Here is a 24,720-nt window from a genome sequence, read left to right on the forward strand (position 1 = left end):
AATGGATGGAGGTAGAAGTCTCCCTGTGGTGCACAGAATTAGCAGCTTAATAAGGACCAGAGCGCTGGTGTGCTGTAGAGAATTGTGGTCAGTTAAGCTGCTGAGCTTACAGGAAGAGGGCCTGCTGGTGCCCCACTGGGATCAGGGCACAATGTGTCCACAGCGGATGGGTTTGTGCGTGTGTGTGTGTTGTATAGTTTACAGAATGCACAGGGTTGATTCTGAATGGAGCAGGGGCACTAGACGTTGACACAAACTATAATACCAACTACTCAAGTGCAGTTTCCCTGCCCTGTACCCCCCCCCCCCCCCGCTCCTTCTCCCATAAAAAAGAACAGCACAACCTAAGCAAATGGCATTTATTTTTGCCACTGACAAAATATCCAAAAAACAAGTTCACCGATCCGACTGAAAAATATGCAATGGGTGGCAAGTGGGAAAACCACAGGGCCAATCTTTATTTCCCAGCAAGCCAATCCCAGGCACAGAGACACAAGCTCCGCTGCCTGGGATTGATCCGCCTCACATCATAACTGTGACAGGCCATGGATGATGCAGCCCTGTCTGGCAAGCAACTGACAGCATCTCATAAACCTCCCAACAACCAGCGCATAATTGATTAGTGCTTGCGTTTCGCCAGGCCCTGCATTCCTCATGGCTCTGTGGCAGCACATAGAAATGAGATATGAAATAACATTTGTTCGTCATTTACTTAGACAAATGTGCAGTGGTGCACACACCGATGTGACGTCAAAAGGCTTTCACCCACTTCAGCGCTGGTTTGCTTAGCATTAGGATGAGCAGTTTTTCCCCTCCATATTGCACCATTGGTCTGAGAGGTCTCTGCATTCGTGCCTGGTTGAAACCGAGCACATTCAGTGTGGGTGACACAATCACCCCCCCACCCCTCTCTCTTTTTCACTGGCAACAAGGATTTATTATGGCTAATCAACACTGGGAGTGAAGAACGTCTCGGGTTCACTGCTCTCGACAGCTGAGGACACACATGATGTATGTGCGTGTTGCATCTCCACGACGCCAAGGTGATGCAAACTGAGTTATTGAGCGCATGTGTTGAGGTTGCCAATTTGAAACCGCCTCCAGGAGAACTCTCCCAACTGAGGTGCATTTGCCGGTTTTCATCATGGCCCAAGCTGTGCACATTGTGCTGCAAGTACAGTCAAGACAGCAGATTCACTGCAAACAGGGCAGTGTTTCCCAGTCAAGGTTACATGTCTTCCACTTATGCATTTTGGACTTTTTATACAGCTCATGGCGTAAAGGTCTGTTTGGCCTGATTTACATCAGTCAAAGCAATGAAAATGAATAAGAACTGAATGACTGGCTATAGGTTTTAGATGTAATGTATACTGTATGTATTCCATACGTCTTCTTTGTTCTCCCTCAGACTGTCCACACTAGTGGCTGATGTTAATATATGGAAGGTAAGTGCATCAAAAGGTTATTGAAATTGAAACCATTTCATAACTTGACCTTTCAATAACCTTACATTCCAGCTACTAACCTATATAATAGATGAGACATCAGCTGTGACCCCCAACAAGAGTTCGACCACGCTTTGCAGTGGCATTCGAATCAAAGGAGGGGGAAAGGCAGTCCCTGTCAAAACTGGCCTGTGTCCACTTCCAAGACACGCCATTGGACTGCCAAATGTTTCCAGCACTTTCTGAGGCAGACAGGACCTCAGTAAAGAAGACATACAGACTCAAGGTTGGAAGTGGACAGGGAGAACAGCGACTGGTCAGGTAGGCCTACAGTCGCCAGAGCAGCTGTGCAGAGTTAGCATGAAAATAACAGCACCGGCAACTAACTCTCCCCACAGCCCATCTCGAGAGACACAGCTGTGATAGATACAATTACAGTTCCACTGGAGAGTGTTACTGGAGCTCGCTCAAAAATGTTGTAAACCAAGAATGAACAACCATCCCAGCTTGCAAACTCCTCATTACTTGCCGAGGAACCCCAGTGAGCCAGATTCACTTCTGTTGCCCACCAAATCTTAATTTCCTGAGATTAACAGCTACAAAACAACATATCCATGTAAAATGATAGCCCCCTGCTATGTTTCTGCACTGAAAAGAAATACAGAAAAGTTTCCAATGGATTTTATGTGTATGTACACAATATGTAGCAAGGCACAGTATGAGCATAAATGTTATCAGTTTTTTCCCCCCAAAAGATTCCAAAAATGTAGAAATGCAACTGTGCCCAAACTCTTCATAACTAATTTATGCCATACAGATCTTCATCACTGCACACCAGATTTACAGCTAGCACTTCAAAACAAAACATTATGGCCCTTGCACCAGATCACACATAAACTTCCGAACATGTTGTGTTGAACAGGGCCTGAGAACATCTCTTTCACAGAGTGGTGTTTTGGCGCTGCACATTACAGTGGCATGTCCTGATAGTCGAGGCTTTGCTTCAATGATTATTCAGTCTGCACACCCAGATCTCCACAGCACAGAGATTCCTGGAGATGTTCTCTTCTCAAAGAGCACATGCACCAGCTGTCCTTGCAATAGCTGAGGGAAGAGCGCCCTCTGTAGGATCATGGAGAAAACACACTGAATAAATAAGTAATGTAACGGCCAATACTTTATGCAGATGCTACAGTTTAGCTCAAATTAAACCTTGTTTGAACTAGAACTAAACATAGGCCATCCTTGCAATTTTTTTATATTACAAAGACACCCCCCGCCCCCATGAGAAAAAGAATGTCATCTCCTACAAATACAAATGTTGGTGTATTTCCCAAGCTTGTCTTGACTGAAGTGATGTGAGAACCAGAGCTCTTTTTTGTACTCCAAGTCTGTTCCTCAGTAACATTTGATGACCGTACCATTACGGGGGATGATCTGCCTTTGGCATGTCCACAGTACAGGATGTACTACTGCTCGAGTCCGAGGGAGGCCCATCATCTTCTGTGCTATGAAGGAGCTGTTGCAGAGGGCTGTTTACAGGCGCAAGATGCTGAGGCGCACGTGACTTCTTGTCCCTCTGTGTCCGCAGGGCTGGACAATGCCTCAGCAGCAGCTCACAGACCTCCACATGGCCTTGTTCAGCAGCCTACAGAGAGTGAGAGTGAGAGAGAGAGAGAGAGAGAGAGAGAGAGAGACACACACACACAACCACACACACACAGAGTGAGAGATAGACAAACACACTCTCTCACACACACACAAAAACACCAAAGTTTTAAGATAGAGATAGATAGATAGATAGATAGATAGACAGAGATAGATACTTTATTGATCCCCAAGAGGAAATTATTGATCCCCAAGGGGAAATGAATACAAGCAGCACGCATTTGTGCCGAGCGCCAGTATGCCAGGCAGCAGTGCCACCTTGCCTTGTGCAGAGGAGTGGATCCGTCGTCGTCACTCCTCTGTGGGTCTGCGTGGAACTTCAGCAGGAGCATCACCACGGCCAGGTGCCCACAGTAGGCGGCCCGGTGGAGCGGCGTGGCACCGCCGCGGGTCTGGGGGCTGGCGCACGCCCCGTGACCCAGGAGCAGCTCGCAAACAGACTCATGGCCTCCGCGGCTTGCGTAGTGCTGAGATAACAAGAAAAGCCCGAAAACATTTCAATTGTAATGTTTTACAGTAAAGCTGACCTTTCGGTGAATTTGACAAAAAAGAATGCATCACAAGGTCTGAGTAAGATATAGGAATATGGTTGGCTAAACACTTGCCAAGGAAGTGTAGCCTGCATTATCCTTTGTATTAGGATCGGTCCCCTTCTTAATGAATGACTCCACACGGCCCAAATCTCCATCTAAAGCAGCAGACCAAATTCCTGTGGGGATTTGTTTTTGGTTACACCAATTACACCGAGTGTGACATGCAGCAGCAGACTAGGAATCAGCTAAGCTTAGATGCCAAATGTCACCCACCTCTTTCAAAGTCCATCTCTTCTAAAGTTTGGTGTGTGCTGGGCACTGCCCGTTGATGGGAGCAGCATGAACACTCCCCTCCGCCTTGGGAAGCCATTCTGCAATCGAGAGTTAACAGAAAGCCGAGTGAAAAAGCAGACACGTAAACACTAATCGATCAGTTTAGATCTTAGCCTAGAGTATAAATCTAATAATCCTGGAACAAGAATGATTCAGCTGATGCCTGAGATTAGCAGTAAGCTACCACAAAACAATAACGTAAGACTATTAAGTCGACTAATGTAGGCCTAATGTAACCTCCTTGTCGTTAGGCTACTACAGTATCATTTACAATCAGACTATTTCGCTACAAGTTGTTGTTGTTGTTTGAGTAGGCTAACGTTAGCTTTGGCCAATAGCCTAATACTGACCTGACTTAGGACCCTAAACAACATCCAAGATACGACTCTGTATCTGAAGGTGAGTGTGAGTGGCTCTAAGTTTAAGGCTACAGTGTTTCACATCTATTTGGTTTCACATAGGTGAAAAAACCCGTGGTACACACAGTACACACGTGTGAATCTTACCCGACATAAACATCTCCGTGAATCAAGTGACAACAGCTTACGGATGAGGATAGATGCAACCGGATATGTTTGTCAAAATAAAAGTTCATTATAAAAATAAAAAAATAAAATAAAAGGTGTGTGTTGTGGAGAGTCTAGTGAAATCTTAACTCAGATATTCGTCTCATCATGAAATAAAACTTGATATAGACCGTAAGTAGGCCTATGTAGCCTACATAGACATGCAAATAGGCAAAACATTTAAAACAAATCGATTGACATCATTTGATAGCCTACATTACCGCCACCTTTTGCAAAAGAGTGTTATTCTTGATGGCTCTATAAAAAAATGTTTTCAAAACTGAATTAGCCTACCCAATACAATTCCTTTGAAATAGTGTGTGTGTAGTGTGGATGATCGCTTCCATGTTGTCCCTGTCAATGGTGCCATGGTCGTGCAGACATAAGCAAGATGCAATATACAGTTGAAAGTGCAATATCAGTAGGCCTGATCAGTAGACTGAGGTTTAAGATTAAAAATAAATATAGTGCAAGGCAGTTCAGTGCAATGACCATCAGTGTTTCCTCTAGGATTGTTTTAAGCAGTGGGGGCAGGCCCGTCCGAACACTCCCCCCTCCAACTGACACTTCGCTGCAACACAAACAATTATATTTATTAACCTCTATTCACACACTCTATTCAATGAGGCATTATTTTCAGTTGTGATTGAACTGTATTTTTGGAGAATCAACAGGTCTGCAAAATGAATTTTACAAGAAATTCTTCGTGGGAAAACCAAAATTCAAAGAAGCCTTGCTGTGCACATTTAATTTTTCTTTTGGAAAAATAACTCCAAGGCTCGGTTATAGGGGAATTCAGAAAGAGGTGGTCCATTGATGCTGAGTAGCATACATGCTGTTAGATCAGGGGTGGGCAAACTTTTTGGCTCAAGGGCCACATTGGGTTTTGAAAATTGACCCACGACACATACATAAAAAACTATTGTTTTTATAGCCTATAATTTAGTATGAAAAGTATTTCTTTTAAAATATTAATTGCTTAAAAATACTGCTAATTTTATGCAGTTTAACAAATGTATAAATTGTGCACTGTAAGACAGTCGCTTTAATTCACGTTTATTTCTCAATGATCTTCTGCCTGCACCGCTATGGCTAGTGCTGTGCCTATGGCTGGGCCCTCTCACAGTTTTTAAATGGTCAGTAGTGGAAACTACTGTTGCCTTCATGATTTCCTTTTAAAAGTTTCTTATAAGAAGGAGATATCAATTATCAACAATGGCAAGCCAGCTGGAACCTGCGGCTCTCTCTCCCTCTCGTGAGTGCAGACGCGTTCCCAATTAAATGGATCGCATAACGTTCACATTAGATCTGCTGCAAAGGAGATAACTAAGAGTTAACTTAGTTTAACATGATGTTATCTCTATTTAACATGATGTTTTGACATTGACATTGCAAACGTTCTCTAAGGAGAATGAAAAGCAGTTTGCAGTAAGGCTAACCAACGTCGTCTCTATCGCAGGAAAAAAATAGCGAGCAGCCTGATAACCAAATGAAATGCTCGGCGGGCCGGATCCGGCCCGCGGGCCGCAGTTTGCCGACCCCTGGCCTAGGCTAAGCATTCTGTAACCTAATTCGTTAGAAAATTTAAAAAATGGTTGCACTTCTTTTTGCTAATTTATTTTCACATTTAGCAACAAGTGTAACAAACGTTTAGATCGTGCGGCCTTTGTGCGTCGGTGTAGCCCAAATCATTAAAAAATAAACTTTTCCGTGTCATACAACACAACTATTTACTTTAACATCATTACATCTATTATTACTACATCTATAGACTATTTCCAATTTGTATTATATTAGTGACTCACTTATCGTTTTAATGTTTCCAGATGTTTGATCAGGACGTGAGCTGTCAGAACTGACAAGTTGAACGTTGTCTTATTAAAACGGACCCACCGCGGTGACGTTTTTGGTGGAGGTGTTGTTTAATAGTGACTCAGAAGAAAGCAAACGTTTGGACAATAAGCACATCAACACACTATGTGGAGTTAAACTGGACAGCCCCAAACCTCTGAATAGTTCTGCTTGTTGTAAAATTGCAATGTTAGCGGCCGCGAACGGGGGTGCATAATGTCGGCAGGATCATTTAAAAGGCAACTGCGACTATTGTGCGTCTGCCCCATTTCTGATACCGTGGGGGAAGAAAATTAAACCGTGGCGGGCCGCCACTACCAAATCAACATATAGGAAACACTGGATCATGTATTAATAATACTATTGTAACATAAGGTTGAAGTAAACATGAGGTAGATGAGCAGAACAGTGTTGATTGACTTGTTCAGTGTGAGGGTGGGGGCTGTTACTGAGTGTTCAATAGAGTGACTGCTTGGGGGAAGAAGCTCTCTTTGTGTCGGCTGGTTTTGGCAAACAGTGCCCTGTAGCCTATCGTCTGCCAGAGGGAAGGAGGTTGAACAGTTTGTGACCAGGATGTGAGGGGTCTGTAGAGATTTTAGCTGCCCTTTTCCTGACCCTGTCCCGTTTGGTGGCAGACCCAAATCAGACAGTGATGGAGGTGCAGATGACAGACTGAATGATGGCTGAGTAGAAAGTGATCAGCAGCTCCATGTGAGGCCATACATTACAGCAGGGGTCGGCAATTACGTTTGGACCCGGGCCAATTTTTTTTCAGACAATGGCATCGCGGGCCATAGCTTTTGTAATGGGGGGGGGGGGGGGGTTATAGGCCTACTATTTAAATTATGAATTATTATATTATATTAAAATAAACATCATCTAACTTTTAAAATGCATTTAATTTAATTCCATTAAAAACGTTTATTTGCTTATGTGCGCTGTTTTTATGCCGCCTGCTGCATCTCCTGTCGTCTCTCATGAAACAGGCGACTTGCCTAGCAACTTGCCGTAACTAATGTGTACAAATATTATTCTTTTGGATGACGTGTAAATGATTAGCTGAACATTGCTATATGCTAGTTATCGATGCAAAATGTCGTTGTCAAAAGCCTTGAAAAGAAAAATTGATTCAGAATGCAGGACCTACAAAGAAGAATGGAAGCAGAGGTATGTGTTGAGCCTGCCTGCATTTATTAATGCCAAGCCTATTAATTTAACGAAACATAGGCTATTTTTGACCTTGCCCACTGGAAGAGGGAGACAGGACACTTTTTTTTTTTTTTTTGCACAAGATTACGCGCACTCGCGTGCCAATACCGTTCCGACCTGTGCGTCATGGATAACTGCAAGGATGTTCCACCTGTTGTTTTGTCACTTTAGTAGGACTATCATCTATACCTCAATAAATGTTTTGAAATTGATGGGATTGCTGTAGGCCTTTTTTTCTTTTTAAAAACATGGGGTTAAAAAAAATTTCATTTTTTTATTTTTTATTATTTAAACAGCAAATTAACGTCATCTCGCGGGCCAGATAGAATAGATGGCGGGCCAAAATTGGCCCGCGGGCCACTATTTGCCGACCCCTGCTTTAGTAGGACTATCATCTATACCTCAATAAATGTTTTGAAATTGATGGGATTGCTGTAGGCCTTTTTTTCTTTTTAAAAACATGGGGTTAAAAAAAATTTCATTTTTTTATTTTTTATTATTTAAACAGCAAATTAACGTCATCTCGCGGGCCAGATAGAATAGATGGCGGGCCAAAATTGGCCCGCGGGCCACTATTTGCCGACCCCTGCATTACAGCCATGAATGAGCTCATATTTTTTTCACGATATAGGCTAAAAAGAGGAGAAACCCAAGGATTATGCATCTACTGCCACGTAAGCCAAACACACATGGAACCATTGGAACCATTTTACAAAGTAAGCTGAGAACAGCAAGTGACCATGTTAGAAGTTTCATTATGGATCTCTAAAACGAACTGTGACTTCACCACTAGAAATTGTTGTCACACAAGAGAATCATACTAGCCCTGCAGCCCATAACCTTAGTCCTGACGGGGCATGATGGTGTCCGCACTGTCAAACTCACATTGTGGCCATCTTGATGAACTTCCTCATTAGCCGAGCTCGCTTGGAGAGCTCTGCACACACAGACAGAGCTCCGTAGCCAAACCAGTACGCCACCACATAGAAGCGGGGTATGAAGCACTCCAAATTTGCAGTTGGGCTGTTGGGGAATTTTTTACTCCCCAACACATAATAGAGTAGCTCCGTCTAGTTGGATGGACATGGTAGAAAGGGAAAAACAAGAGAAAGTAGTTGGTAGATGGTGTAAAGAGCCAACATTCTAAGTAATGGTTAAAGCAGGGGTCGGCAATTACGTTTGGACCCGGGCCAATTTTTTTTCAGACAATGGCATCGCGGGCCATAGCTTTTGTAATGGGGGGGGGGGGGGGTTATAGGCCTACTATTTAAATTATGAATTATTATATTATATTAAAATAAACATCATCTAACTTTTAAAATGCATTTAATTTAATTCCATTAAAAACGTTTATTTGCTTATGTGCGCTGTTTTTATGCCGCCTGCTGCATCTCCTGTCGTCTCTCATGAAACAGGCGACTTGCCTAGCAACTTGCCGTAACTAATGTGTACAAATATTATTCTTTTGGATGACGTGTAAATGATTAGCTGAACATTGCTATATGCTAGTTATCGATGCAAAATGTCGTTGTCAAAAGCCTTGAAAAGAAAAATTGATTCAGAATGCAGGACCTACAAAGAAGAATGGAAGCAGAGGTATGTGTTGAGCCTGCCTGCATTTATTAATGCCAAGCCTATTAATTTAACGAAACATAGGCTATTTTTGACCTTGCCCACTGGAAGAGGGAGACAGGACACTTTTTTTTTTTTTTTTGCACAAGATTACGCGCACTCGCGTGCCAATACCGTTCCGACCTGTGCGTCATGGATAACTGCAAGGATGTTCCACCTGTTGTTTTGTCACTTTAGTAGGACTATCATCTATACCTCAATAAATGTTTTGAAATTGATGGGATTGCTGTAGGCCTTTTTTTCTTTTTAAAAACATGGGGTTAAAAAAAATTTCATTTTTTTTTTTTTTATTATTTAAACAGCAAATTAACGTCATCTCGCGGGCCAGATAGAATAGATGGCGGGCCAAAATTGGCCCGCGGGCCACTATTTGCCGACCCCTGGGTTAAAGGGATATTCCACCATTTGGGGAATTACACTAATTTTCCACCTCCCCTTGAGTTAAACAATTGATTTTTACCTTTCTCCAGTTCATCCAGCCGTTCTCTGAGTCTGGCGATACCAGTTTTAGCTCCAGCCTAGCATAGATCATTGAATCTGATTAGACCATTAGCTTATCGCCTGCTAGCATCATGTTTAAAAGTGACTAAGATTTCCGGGAATTTTCCTATTTAAAGGAACACGCCAGCCAAAATCAGTAGTAATATATGTTCTTACCTTAACTTTCACGAGTTGAGTCATACCTCTCCCGCGCCGGTAGGTGCACTCAAACGCTCTGTCGCGCAGCGCGAATGTGTTAGCATGTTGCTATGCTAGCGGGCTCTGCCGTGGCCGTAGAGAGAGGAACATAGCAGTAATCAAACACCTCCACGTTTTCCCTACTTAAATACAGTTGCACGAGTAGTTGATAAAAATGTGTACGTCACACAACATGAAACGTGGCGATTTTCCAAGCGAATAAACAGGAGAACTACAATGTGTGGCGCAATAGCACTTGGGAGTACTTCGACCTAGCGTGGTAATATTATTAACACCTAATTGTAGATCCTATCCACCACAGAGTTTAGAATCCATGCTGGATCGACCCTCAGCCTCTCCCTCCCCTCTGAGCGAGAGACAGGCACACACACTAGAGATGCACTGATGGGCTATTATTTCAACCATAACTGCATAGCAAAACTTATCATCCATCAGCCATCCATCAGCACCAAAGTTTGTTGACCAATTTTCAAAACCGCACCCGCCCACCATCCGTTGGTTGTTTTAATGTAGGCTATAAGGGTGATGCAGCGCTGCTGACGTGAGGCTAGAAAGCCCTTGCCTGTTCTAGAAAGACTAATCTAATGCAGCAAATATATTAAAAGGCTAAAGTCGTACATTGGCTAGGCCTATCCCCAGAATATCAGCAGCAAACTCAGTCTCTGTCGCGCAAAACAGTCTCCAAATAAAACGCACATCGGCCTGTTGCCTATTCTGCCATGCAGCTTGTGACAATATATCGTCCAAAATGCTTGATTGCATTGCATTCTCCACATTTTTAGCTAAATTTTCATGTACCACATCAGCATTTTTGTTTAGTGAATCTTTTGTAAATTGCTTTTCAATTACCGTCGGGCCTATAGGCCTATTGCCTGGCTTGCCTCAGCTTCGGTCACGTCCTTTTACAATTTTATCATTGTAATAAAAAACGCAATTTGCCACATAATTTCAGCATGCTCCTGGCCTACTAATTAATGCCTATTGTACTTTATTTTTTGCAAAAAGAAAGAAATCCTTCATTCACATTATAGGCTACTTTACACACTGTTATGTCAGGTTGACTGACAAGCCTGTTCTGAAGACTCCCATTAATTTTGACTGCACGAGCGCGTCTTTTTCAGACAGACATCGCAATTCATTTTATAGCAGGCCATCGGTCAAATATGACGCCTCGATATTAAAGAAACTCCGACTCCATTCATTCTGAAAGTCCACCGCACAACAGTGCAACGTGCATGTTCACATTTTTAGTAACAACCGCCAATCTTGCTTGCTTGCCTTACACATCTAAGTTTTCCGACTATTTTTCTTACCTTCTTTTTCCGCTGTGGATGTTATTGAGTTTGTAGAAGTTTTAGCTCTTACGTTCTGAACATCTCGCACTGCCATCGCCCGATGTCATTTCTGAGTCATATCACTCTCTGTCTCTCTTTTAAATGCCTATTCCCTGAATGGTAGGCTACAATTATGTGTTTATATAGGCCTATAGGCTAATATCTAAACAAAATAACCCAGGCATTCTCATCTAGGATATAACACAGGTTGAAGTCAACGTCAAGTTGGTTTAGGGAGGTGAATGTGTGTAAACAGTAGATGACTCAGAAATGACATCAGAAGACAAGGAGTGAATAGTGGCAAGAGGCAAGCCGAAGTCTGCTGACAAGGGCCCGACGGTAATTGTAAAGCAATTTACAAAAGATTCACTGAACAAAAATGCTGATGTGGTACATGAAAATTTAGCTAAAAATGTGGAGAATGCAATGCAATCAAGCATTTTGGACGATATATTGTCACAAGCTGGCAGAATAGGCAACAGGCCGATGTGCGTTTTATTTTATTTTTATTATATACTGTTTTGCGCGACAGAGACTGAGTTTGCGGCTGATATTCTGGGGATAGGCTACAACATAGCCAATGTACGACTTTAGCCTTTTAATATATTTGCTGCATTAGATCAGTCTTTCTAGAACAGGCAAGGGCTTTCTAGCCTCACGTCAGCAGCGCTGCATCACCCATATAGCCTAGGCCTACATTAAAACAACCAGCGGATGGTGGGCGGGTGCGGTTTTGAAAATTGGTCAAAAAACTTTGGTGCTGATGGATGGCTGATGGATGATAAGTTTTGCTATGCAGTTATGGTTGAAATAATAGCCCATCAGCGCATCTCTAGTGTGTGTGCCTCTCTCTCGCTCAGAGGGGAGGGAGAGGCTGAGGGTTGATCCAGCATGGATTCTAAACTCTGTGGTGGATAGGATCTACAATTAGGTGTTAATAATATTACCACGCTAGGTCGAAGTACTCCCAAGTGCTATTGCGCCACACATTGTAGTTCTCCTGTTTATTCGCTTGGAAAATCGCCACGTTTCATGTTGTGTGACGTACACATTTTTATCAACTACTCGTGCAACTGTATTTAAGTAGGAAAAACGTGGAGGTGTTTGATTACTGCTATGTTCCTCTCTCTACGGCCACGGCAGAGCCCGCTAGCATAGCAACATGCTAACACATTCGCGCTGCGTGACAGAGCGTTTGAGTGCACCTACCGGCGCAGGAGAGGTATGATTCAACTCGTGAAAGTTAAGGTAAGAACATATATTACTACTGATTTTGGGTGGCGTGTTCCTTTAAATCTTGTCTCCTCTCAAGTTAGAAAGTGTAATAAGACCAACGGAAAATGAAACGTGGCGATTTTCTAGGCTGATTTGACATGGAACTCTCATTCCAGCGTAATAATCTAGGAACACCATGGGCACAGCAGCACAATGATATCATGCAGCACCTGAAAATAGTACCTTTAGGCTAACTTCCAGCAACAAGGTTGAGCTGCAGCAGATGAATTGGTTAGTGACTGGATTATTACGCCTGATTGCGAAAACTATGCAGTTTTGGCAATTTCTTCACTGTTTTCTCGGTTTTTGCTTCTTTTTTGCTGGCTCTGTCATAACAAACGTCTGAGAAACTCAATCGCTACCTTGTTCTAGCCGGTGCCTGGTGTGTACACAGTGTTCCAAATTATTATGCAAATTGGATTTAAGTGTCATAAACATTTATTTTGTTGTTTTTCAATTTTTTATTTACCTTTATTTAACCAGGCAGATCATTAGAACAAGTTCTTATTTACAGTGATGGCCTGACAAGAAGCACAATTAAACTCATGGATGGTATTGTGTCTCAGGGCTCTTTGGATCATTGAAATCAATCTCAGACACCTGTGATAATTAGTTTGCCAGGTGAGCCCAATCAAAGGAAAACTACTTAATAAGGATGTTCCACATTATTAAGCATGCCACAGGTTTCAAGCAATATGGGAAAGAAAAAGGATCTCTCTGCTGCTGAAAAGCGTGAAATTGTGCACTACCTTGGACAAGGTATGAAAACATTGGATATTTCCCAAAAACGTATGCGTGATCATCATACTGTAAAGAAATTTGTCGCTTCTTCAAAGCACAGGCGGGTTTGTGCAGACAAAGTCATAATAAGGAAGGTTTCTGCCAGACAAATTATTAAGAGAGCAGCTGCTATACCATTGCAAAGCAGCAAACAAGTATTTGAAGCTGCTGGTGCCGCTTGAGTCCCGCGAACCTCAAGGTGTAGGATCCTCAAGAAGTTTGCAAGTGTGCATAAACCTATTCGGCCACCCCTAAACAATGCTCACAAGCAGAAGTGGGCTCAGGAATACATGAAGACTAATTTTCAAACAGTTTTGTTTACGGATGAGTGCCATGCAACCCTAGATGGTCCAGATGGATGGAGTAATGGATGGTTGGTGAATGGCCACCATGTCCCAACAAGGCTGAGACGTCAGCAAGGAAGTGGTGGAGACATGTTTTGTGCCGGAATCATGACGAGAGAGCTGGTAGGCCCCTTTAGGGTCCCTGATGGTGTGAAAATGACCTCGGCAAAGTATGTAGAGTTTCTGACTGACCACTTTCTTCCGTGGCACAAAAAGAAGAACTGTGCCTTCCATAGCAAAATCACCTTTATGCATGCCAATGCACCATCTCATGCTGCAAAGAATACCTCTGGGTCATTGGGTGCTATGGGCATAAAAGGAGAGAAACTCATGGTGTGGTCCCCATCTTCCCCTGACCTCAACCCTATTGAGAACCTTTGGAGCATCATCAAGCAAAAGATCTATGAGGGTGGTAGGCAGTTCACATCCAAGCAGCAGCTCTGGGAGGCTATTCTGACATTTTGGCAGCTCTGGGAGGCTATTCTGCAAAGACATTAAAGCAGAAACTCTCCAAGAACTCACAAGATCACCTCCTAATGCTGCAAATTCAACAAATGACCATTTTTAGTTCTTTACAACCTATAAAATGTCTTGAAACTCTACTTTATTTTTGAAAAGAAATACTGTTATCATTGGGAAGTTTGTTCAATAAAATGTGAATTATACTCTAACGGTTGATGACTTGGAAAATTATACTGACTGTCATTTGCATCAACTGTTTATGGGCGGCCCGCCGGCCCAAAGTTGCAAGGGTGGTTTATCCGCTCACAGGCGCTAGAGGGAAGCAAGACGGCCACCATTCAACCCGGAAAAAGTCATATAACCATTCCAATGACTCTGAAGCTGTTAAGTTAAAGGTAAATTAACCTAAAAAACCTGCATAGTTCGCCTTTAAGTTCATTAGATCAGTTTTTTTGTTTTTTTGTCATACTTTTAGTTTATTTTATTGTCCCTATGTACCATTCCATGACTAATTTAAATGGTATCAAGACAAAAGGATGAATGTACAAAACCGTATGCATAAATGTTCAGAAGTGATTTCATGAAATGCAATTTGCTAGCCTACAATTTTGGGCAAATTGTTAATGATTATTAAGGACAAAGAAAATTTGGGAAAAAAGAAAAGAAAACTTTAATTTCATTTTAACTTTAAACTTTATTTTTTTCATGAGACACACCAGCACACGGCACACAGTTTGGGATTACACACAAACAAACATCATTACCTTCAAGAAGTGGGCCACTGTAGGGTTGTCCAGCAGGAGAAGGCCATACAGTGCCACCCACTGGACAACCAGCGTCACTACTCTCTCTGACCTGCACCAGCCCAGTGTCCACTGATTGCTCAGAATGGAGAGTGAAACGATCATTAAGGAAGTGTGACCTCTGACTTAACCAAAGCTACCTTTGCTTTCCTTTCAGAAACACAGAAAACCTAAACCATATAGGGAAGTTCTATAGTTTAGTTTATGTCTAAAATCTTTTACTATAAACAATGGTCAGTCAGCGGCAGTTGTTTTGAATATTACTTCGGCAGGATGGAGCACAGCTCTTCAGATGTCATGAATACATAATATGTGAGCAAGAAACTGCACACAAATGGATCTGCAGAAAAAGACAGCAAAACAACTCTCATAATCACTATAAACACTAACTATTTTTTTATTTTTATCACAAAATCAGAGCAACTTTAGCCATCTACAATGTTACTGGTATATTTCTGAGTTTCACACCAGCTGCCTTCACACATGAAGTGACTTACCCATCTGGTCATCTGGAGTGTCCAGGTTCATTGAGAAGAGCGGGAACTGGGGGATTTTGTCAGGTGTCCCCAACTTCACCAAGAACCTGATAAAGACATCAGGTTTCATGCTAGGCACAGACAGAGAGAGGACCATAGAACACATGGCTTGTAATAAAGTGATTAGGCAATTTCAGTTAATTTAACAGCTGTCATTCATCAGTTTAGTAGTTAGTCCCCTCACACCTTTTGTTTGATTCCTATTGTTTGTATTTCCATTGACTAAGTTAGCACAGCCACAGTACTCACTTATTGGTGCAGGATGCATGTTCTGGTGCTCCTGGAGCAAACACCTGTTCGGAGCTCCTCTTCAGGATGAGTGCTGGTTCGCCCTTCTCCTTAACATGCACAATGCATTCACATCCTTCAATACACCCAGTTTGTGAGGACATGTACAAATATTTACAACTCAACCGAAACAAATGTGCATGTGTAAACATCAAACCACCATACACATGTGTATAATTCTAGCATGTAGTAATGCAGGGCCACTCCTGTTAGGACTCTTACTTTGAGGATGCTCATCAAATCTCTATTTCCTACTCGAAGGAAGTGGCAGACAAGCTCTCGTCTGACCACTTGAAGCCTTCTCTTAATGGAGACCAGCAGGTCCTGTTCCTCATCCAGGGTAGTCATCTCACTCTGTGGAGGAAGAACATACAGCATGGTGCACTCCTTACTTCAAGTATCTCACACTCTGTTGTTTTAGTCTTAAACAAACAAACAGCTATTTTTTCAATCACAGGCCTGTTGTTATATTCAAACAGATGCATATACATGTAATCAGTGGACCTCCCTGTTGGTGAGGAATTGATTTAGGCCTACCTTGCGGTTGGAGATTATATTAGGAGAGTCCTTCCAGATGACATAATTGGAGGTCCCATTGACATCCTGACTGATCACTGAAACACAATGAAACCATAGGTCATGCCCTTGTTTTACTGTGTCTACATCCAACGTATCTCTCCTGCTTTGTGGCTTGTATATAACAGTCAGTAACAATTGATTAGTGTGGCATTTGTTCACACTTATAGACTGTGCCCATCCTGACTTCAGACTGAAGGATCATAACAGCAGCCAGTTCCTTACGGAACTAAGATCAACAGGACATATGCTAACAGTTCAACAGGCCTTTAGACTACACACTCTCAATGGCGTTTCTATTTAGTTCTGTCTGTCTGACCTTTTGCCGTCCAGCTTTTGCCGTCTGATCTCCATCAGACAGGCCACTCCTCCTGCTTTCTCTCCTGTTCCAGTGCTCTTTTCTCCTCCACACCATCTATATCCACACTGTCCCCTCTATATGTCTTATCATTAGCAAGGTTTTGGGTTGCCTGGACAGGTTGCTGGACCCTGCCTTGGCTCTCCAACTCAATTTTGAGTCTGGCCAGTTCATGCAGGTGCCATGTCTCCCGTCGTAACCTTGCACTCTCTAGAAGGTCTGTATACTCATGGTCCTCTGCCTCAGTTTCTGCCCTAAGGCAGCATACAAAACACAGACCTCTCTTCAAAAATGACATTTCCCTCACACTAGAGACTGAGCACGAACTACAAGCTGAGACGGTTGATATAGGAAACCTCTGGATAATTTTTTAAAAACAAGACTGTTCCTCTTGTCTGCTCATATCAGAGAGGGTTGAAGCGGATGTTTGCTCACATGTTACTTTACTATGATGGCTGGCTGCCGTTCCAATAAGTAGCACAAAAGTTCCCAGAAACACTCACCTTTGGGTCCCCAGAGCTAAGAGCCTGACATCTTAGAATGATTCTAATGAGAATCCATTGTGTCTGTCCGCCTTCCATTTATTATACGAGATGGAAATCAATACTCTTTTCACTTGTGGTTCCTCATTAGGTTGGAATTTTCAGGAAATGTTAAAAACTCTTTTTACCTTGTATCCCTTTTTTTACCTCAAAAACATCTCTTACCTTGTATCTGAATACAGAATCATGGCTTGTAAATGTTAATGGTTATTGTTGTTATGAAGATTTGTTATAATGACCACCGCTACCATCATATAGTTTTCTTTTCTTCTGGATTTTTTTCTTTCTTTTTTTTCTTCATTCATTTTGTGTAACGATTCCCGGAAAACTGAAATACCAGGATGCACGAAATTTGGTGGGCATATAGTCCCACAAGGATGACACAGAACCATTGATTTTTGTTTTGATCTGTTGCCCACCCACTGCACCGGATCGGCGGTCACACAGTTTTCTGTGAATATCTCGAGAACCGTAGGGCCTAGGATGACCAACATTTTTGTGTGTGTTGGTCTCAAGGGGTCATCTCAACCCATCCCATAACCACTCATTTGTATAGTGCCACCTAGTTTAAAATGAAAAAGCAAAAATTAGGTGTAAAAATCAGTTATAATCGCAGGTATCTTTGGCTGACATGTTCAAAACTGCACAAAATTTGAAGTGTAAGATCATTATGACACCCTCTGAATGCATGGCAAGTTTTGTGGAATTCCATGGGGGGGGGGGGGGCATACAATATATTTATTTATGTGTACATTATGTGTACACTAATCAGCCTGTAGATGGTGGCGATAGTGATGGTGAGAAAAGGGTTGCCAGTACTTATTACATTTCTACAAGCATGCACACACACACACACACACACACACACACACAAACACACACACACACACATACATGAACGCATGCACACACACACACAGAAACACACACACATACACTCAGGCATGCACTCACTCGCACGCACGCACACAGACAAACATAAGCACACACACGCACACACTCATTTACATACATAAAAGTTGCAAGAGTAGGGGATGGAGTAGGAGATGGAGACAAATTGACAAGTGTGATTTATTTTTGCGGAGAGAATGTGCAGGACTGAGCGGAGGTTATATTTTGTACCGCTCGGCGGTACATGTAGTTAGTATTATTATTATTAGGGCTGTCAATCGATTAAAAAAAATCATCTAATTAATTACATACTCTGTGATTAATTAATCTAAATTAATCGCATATATAATTTTTGCTGTGAAAGTATTTTAAATATTTAAATTCAAATTAATCATTGAATAATCAGCATTAGTGACATTAAAGTTCAAAACCTCTTTTATTATTATTTTCACTCTTCAAATAATTGCCATAATAATCTATGATATGACCTAATATGCTGAGGAAATAAATTCAAATGTGCTTCGGGATGAAGTTTTTTTTCACATACAAGGCATTTCAGGCCACAGATATAACCTAGGGGACACAATGAAAATTAACACTCCCCTCAATGTCAACACTTATTTCTTTGCATTGATGTGCGACTATAGAGTTGATGATCTCCGGTGATATGCAAATTCCTTTCTGCAGACATTGCAGAGGACTTTATTTTCAACATTTTATTTTTTATCAACATCATCAGGCCATTTTTTTAAAAGTAAATGTTCCAATCAATGATCCAGGCAGCACGTTTTCTTCTCTATCCTTCATTTTACAGTTTAATTTTTACTGACTAGAATGGCTCGGGGTCAAAGGTCATACGGAATCGATTAATCTGCACTAATTTTTTTAATCAGTTATTTTTTCTCAAATTAATTAATCGAAATTAATCAGTTATTTTGACAGCCCTAATTATTATTAATAAATAATCTTCTTGCTATAACAGTATATGCCACATGCAGGCTAGCTGAGAGCTCATTATTTTCACATGTCCATCATGTAACCGAAACCTTTCACATTCCCAATCATTTTCTTTTTTAGCTATCTGTACTGCAGTCCACTTTTTACATAAGTTGCAAACTCCCCATTCTTCTTTTTTACACTTGCATATCCCTGTACAAAGGTTCCCTGTATGCAAATGGAATTATCATTCAACTCCTTAATCAAACCTTTCACTGATCCTGCCAATTTACAAAAAGATTTATGACAGCTCACCTTATCACTATATATATATATATATATATATATATTTGTCTGCGTGTACACTTATATATACTCTTTTGATCCCGTGAGGGAAATTTGGTCTCCGCATTTTATTTATCCCAATCCGTGAATTAGTGAAACACACTCAGCACACAGTGAACACACAGTGAGGTGAAGCACACACTAATCCCGGCGCAGTGAGCTGCCTGCTACAACAGCGGCGCTCAGGGAGCAGTGAGGGGTTAGGTGCCTTGCTCAAGGGCACTTCAGCCGTTCTGGTCGGGGCTCGATCCAGTAACCCTCCGTTTACAGGTCCGGAGTGCTAACCAGTGGGCCACGTCTGCCCACTTTGGGTTCATCTGCTATTGATGCAAATTTTATTGATGACGTATTGACCCTTAAAATATTAAATATTTTTTTTTACTTAAATGAATTGCTCTTCAGAGATTGGCATCTTGCAAAATGTTCTTGGTGTCTGTTACTCTTTGTTTGTGCAATTTAACAGTGCTACCAATTAATGCAAGTTGTGTAATTAACTGACAACTTCAAAAATACATCCGCCTCTTACTGCTTATCCTAAACCCTACTGTTAAAGTGCAATGGGCATTCGAAAAGATAAAAAAAAATATTCTTGATTTAGAATAAGATTTTAGTCAAATTTGGGACATCTTCTTAAAATGTTTGCATGTGGCGAAATGCTACTTCTCCCTGTTTAGATTGGATTCTAGGCTCCAGTTGTCCAGAGTCCATGGATCTAAGATGTCTGCTAGGTTTATATTCTCTAAACATATTAGATACCTTCATAGACAGTCAACCATGCAGAATGTTGGCTGACGGTTTTTATAAGTGATTTACATACGTACGTAATTTATTACAAGGGCCAGTCTCCCAAAGCAAAAAAATAAATGTTTAGTTTTAAGGCCAGTTATTTAATAGATCCAGGAGACTATGCATCCTGCTAAAGTTCCCTTGGCCTTTGGAGTTAAAATAGCCCCACATCATCACATACCCTTCGCCATACCGATTGGCCTGGTGTGTATTTCAGTTAGCCTATTTAGTTTTGATTGGTAGAATTTAGCCTATTAGCTGGTTGATTCAGTTAGCTAGTTTGATTGGTAGAATTTAGCCTATTAGCTGGTTTTCATTGAGCTCAATGAGCATTAAACCAGACACGCCTTTAAAAAAAACATAGGGGTATGAATACTTATGCACCCTGTATTGTAATGAAGAACATTTATTTATTTACGACACATTATTCATTCACAAAGAAAATTGGTGTTCTTAAAGATTGGATTTTTCCTAATTTTTTAATTAAGGCATTAAGATCCATGTCCAAAATTAGATTTTTTTTATTCCTCTTTTTAGTCAACTTTAGCATGGGGCTGGATACTTTTTATATAGGCACTGTAAATACAGTCAATGCATCTACATATTGCACCTGCCAGTGCCTATTGAATGACCCTGCTTTATTCTATCCACATGTATGAAAACGTCTGCAAGACCAGTGTGAAAGTTTGGCATAGGGCTCAGAGGAAGAAAAGGAACCATGCAAGAAGTGGGGTAAGTTTATTTATATTGTACTTTTCATACACATAGCAATTCAATGTGCTTTACACGAATAAAAGTGAAAAGAACTGGTAAAGACAAATAAGGATAAAAAGTAAGATAACATGTTAAGATAGAAGTATCTATCTATCTATCTATCAGATAGATAGATAGATACTTTATTGATCCCTAGGGGAAATTCAAGGTCACAGTAGCATACAGACAACATACAAGGATACAAGGATACAAGGAAGTTTATTGTCACATGCATATAGTTACTGGACGTAAGAAATGCAGTGAAATTATGTCTGGTGTCAGCCTATTTGTGCATTAATGTGTGTAGATGGGGGGGGGTAAAAAGTGCAGTTGAAAAGGGGTTTAGTAGATTAAGTGGCAAGGGCTGCATAAAAAAGGTGGGGGAGGATTGGGATTGGGTGGGGGGCACCAACAAGGAGCACCCAAGAGCAACAGGGGCAAGGAAAAACTCCCTTACCAAGGAAGAAACCTTGGGCAGATCCACGGCTCAAGGGGCTAACCCAACTGCCAGGGGTCTTGGTGTGTGTGTTGGGGGGATGACAGGGGAGATGGGATAGTGTGCTGTGTATGTGGGGAGAGGGCAGTGTGCAATATGTGTGTTGGAGAAACTTCCTCATGAGACAATGTGCTGTGTATTGGGGCGGGCGGGGGGGGGGGGGGGGGCAGTGTGCTGTAAGTATGTTGGGGATGTGTGTTGGAGAAGCTTCCTGATGAAATAATGCGCTGTATATGTAGGGGGGGGGGGGGGCAGGGACTTACTATTGCAAGCAGAGTACTGTATGTATGATGTATGTGAGTGATGACAGTGAAGATGCGTGTGTGGGCGGGAGGGGAGTGGAGCAGTGACTGTGTGTGTGTGTGTGTGTAGTGTGTGTGTGAGCAGTGTGCTGTAAGTATGTTGGGGATGTGTGTTGGAGAAGCTTCCTGATGAAATAATGTGCTGTGTATGTAGGGGGCGGCAGGGACTTACTATTGCAAGCAGAGTACTGTATGGGAGGGGAGTGGAGCAGTGACTGTGTGTGTGTGTGTGTGTAGTGTGTGTGTGGGTAGGTGGGGGCAGTGTGCTGTAAGTATGTAGACGATGTGTGTTGGAGAAGATCCTGAAGACAATGTGCTGTGTATGTAGGGGGGGGGCAGTGTGCAGCAAGTATGTAGAGGAGGCTTACTGTAGCAAGCAGTGTGCTGTATGTATGTGAAGTGATGACAGTGATGATGTAAGTGTGTGTGTTGGGGATTGGGGTGGGGTGGGGGGTGGGGCAGAAAGGCTAGGCAATCAAGGACATGGGTAGATGGAGGAGAAATCAAAAATAATAAATATTCTATGGAGATGTGCAAAAGTTGGAGAAAGTCAGATATGTGTGTATGTGTGTGTGTGTGTGTGTGTGTGTGTGTGTGTGTGTTTTGACGTGTGATGAAATAAGAAAATAAATGACATACACACACACATTCACTAACAGCAGAAAAAATAATTAAAAGTATATAATATACAAAACACAACTAAGCAATAAGGACTGTAGAAGATAAAGAATATACTAAATATACTAAAATACAAATTATACTAAATAAAACTTCTATCTAAAATCTAAATCAATTCTAAAAAACAGTATCCACATAGTGGGTGATTAATCAATCAGGTGCGCTTGCAATGACTGAAGCAGGGACTGAGCCTGTGGTCCTCTGTGCATAAGGTAAGGTAAGCTTAAATCTTAAAGGGCGTTCTTTCAACGTGTCTTGACAGGGTATCTAAGTCTCATAACCTCACCACAGGTGTGCCTCATGGATCAGTATTTGGACCCTTGCTTTTCTCTATTTACACCACTTCCTTAGGTGATACCATTCGCTCCCATGGATTTGACTATCACTGTTATGCAGACGACACTCAACTTTACCTGTCTTTCCCACCTGATGACTCTAGTGTTTCCCACCGGATTTCTGCATGCCTTAAGGATATTTCAGCCTGGATGAAAGATCAGCACCTTCAGCTTAATCTCTCAAAAACAGAGTTTTTGGTGTTTCCAGCTAAAACAGCTATTCCCCAACAGATTAACATCCATCTTGACTCAACTTCACTGACCCCAACTAGATCGGCACGAAACTTGGGCGTTGTAATTGATGACCGACTTAACTTCTCTGAGCATATAGCTTCTATTGCAAAATCATGTCGGTTTATGCTTTACAACATTAGGAAGATCAGACCTTATCTGACACAAGATTCCACACAACTTCTTGTTCAGACCATGGTCATCTCTAAGCTGGACTATTGTAATTCACTATTAGCTGGCTTACCCGCTTGTGTAACAAGATCATTACAGCTGATTCAGAATGCTGGAGCACGCCTGGTCTTCAATCAGCCAAAGAGGACACATGTAACTCCTCTCCTAGTTACTCTCCATTGGCTCCCTATAGTAGCCAGAATTAAATTTAAATCTCTCACTTTGGCCTATAGGACACTAACTAGATCTGCTCCTAGTTATTTTAATTCAATAATCAAGCCTTACATCCCCAACCGCCCACTGCGGTCTTCTGGTGAGCGCATGTTGTGTCGACCAGTCATGAAAACTGGGTCTAATTCCAGACTCTTTTCTTCAGTGGTTCCATGTTGGTGGAATGAATTGCCCGGTGCTCTCCGTTCCTGTGGTAGTTTTGGGTCGTTTAAGAGGGGTCTAAAGACATTCCTATTCAACATTTACTTAGTTGTTTAAGCACTTATGTGTTATGGTTTGTATAATGTTGTTTTATTTTAATTGGGCTGTTAATTAATTTGACATTATTGTTTATTATTGATATTTTCCTTAATGTAGTCTTAGCATGTCATTGTTTTTATATTATTGATTGAATGGACATTATTGTTTATTATTGCCTTTCCCCTTTTTTTTTTCCATTGCTTTTTTATTAGGCTATTGATTGAATTGATATTATTGTGTACTATAACTATTCTCCTTACTATATTTGACCTACATTCTAATCTGTTCCCTGTTCAATTTTAAATATTATTATGTTGTTTTGTATTTATGTGTCGCTTTGGACAAAGGCGTCTGCTAAATCCATAACCATAAGCATAAGCTGCTCTTTGTGAATGAGTGTCATGGTGATGGTGCAAATGAGTAAGTCAAACAGTGCAACAGTGCAAGAATAAAGTCTATATATATATATATAAATAACTATATTAAGAAAGGTATAAGTGTGGTCACAGTTCTGTAACTCCAGTATTTTCTTCGCCGATTTCTTTCTTTTGCTGTCACATTTTTCTCTACTGAGCTCCCCCTACAGCTTTGTGGTGCATATTTCACAACCATGTCTTTGGTATTTTCACTGTCTCTGCCATGATGAACATCTAAAATATGAAGCCATCTTATAGCTTACTGTATAGCATGGCTAACCGGTGCTTGAGGGGGGCATGTGTATGTCCAGAGAATTGTAAGCATTTTGTGTTTCTTCCTCGTTCTCGCTTCTCACGGGACTTCCTGATTCAGACACTGCCGGGACGCTAGTGCAGATAGATCTGGAAGGCTGGTTTTCTGCTATAAGGGTAGAGGGAGCAGGGAAAGATGCCATTCTCGCCACAACAGGTCATTTGACCATCACAATGATTTCTAAACTGTGTTATTAAGTTGAAAATGTTGCATAGTTCCCATTTAAGTTCAAAGACTGTAATTAAGAGCTCAAAAAGTGCCTAGTGAAGTGCTAGAAGAATTGTGTGTAAGTTTAGAAAGTTCAATAGGCATTTGAGAAGGGATCTGTTTTTAACCAACATTAAGCTACACTTGGGGCACTT

The 24,720-nt window shown here is 41.5% G+C and overlaps 1 protein-coding gene across 3 annotated transcripts; it reads right to left on the reverse strand.

Moving 5' to 3' along the window:
• Nucleotides 1-381: 381 nt before the first annotated feature.
• Nucleotides 382-4,528, reverse strand: ankrd39 (ankyrin repeat domain 39). Of its 3 annotated transcripts, XM_076269535.1 has the most exons (6): nt 4,486-4,528; nt 3,920-4,017; nt 3,719-3,822; nt 3,377-3,580; nt 2,867-3,093; nt 382-2,567 (listed from the first exon to the last, which is right to left on the reverse strand). In XM_076269535.1, the coding sequence occupies exons 2-5, from the start codon at nt 4,014-4,016 to the stop codon at nt 2,869-2,871; spliced, it is 630 nt and encodes a 209-aa protein (XP_076125650.1). In that variant the 5' UTR covers nt 4,017; nt 4,486-4,528; the 3' UTR covers nt 382-2,567; nt 2,867-2,868. The 3 variants fall into 3 exon arrangements, with proteins under 3 accessions (XP_076125650.1, XP_076125647.1, XP_076125649.1); XM_076269532.1 differs by having other exon boundaries at nt 383-3,093; XM_076269534.1 differs by lacking the exon at nt 4,486-4,528 and adding an exon at nt 4,330-4,479 and having other exon boundaries at nt 383-3,093.
• Nucleotides 4,529-24,720: the final 20,192 nt, after the last annotated feature.

The sequence above is a fragment of the Alosa pseudoharengus genome, unplaced genomic scaffold (assembly GCF_046254945.1).
Source record: "Alosa pseudoharengus isolate Yale_2024_CS ecotype anadromous, Long Island Sound unplaced genomic scaffold, YU_APseudo_1.1 YU_APseudo_1.1_scf_6, whole genome shotgun sequence".
NCBI lineage: Eukaryota > Metazoa > Chordata > Actinopteri > Clupeiformes > Clupeidae > Alosa > Alosa pseudoharengus.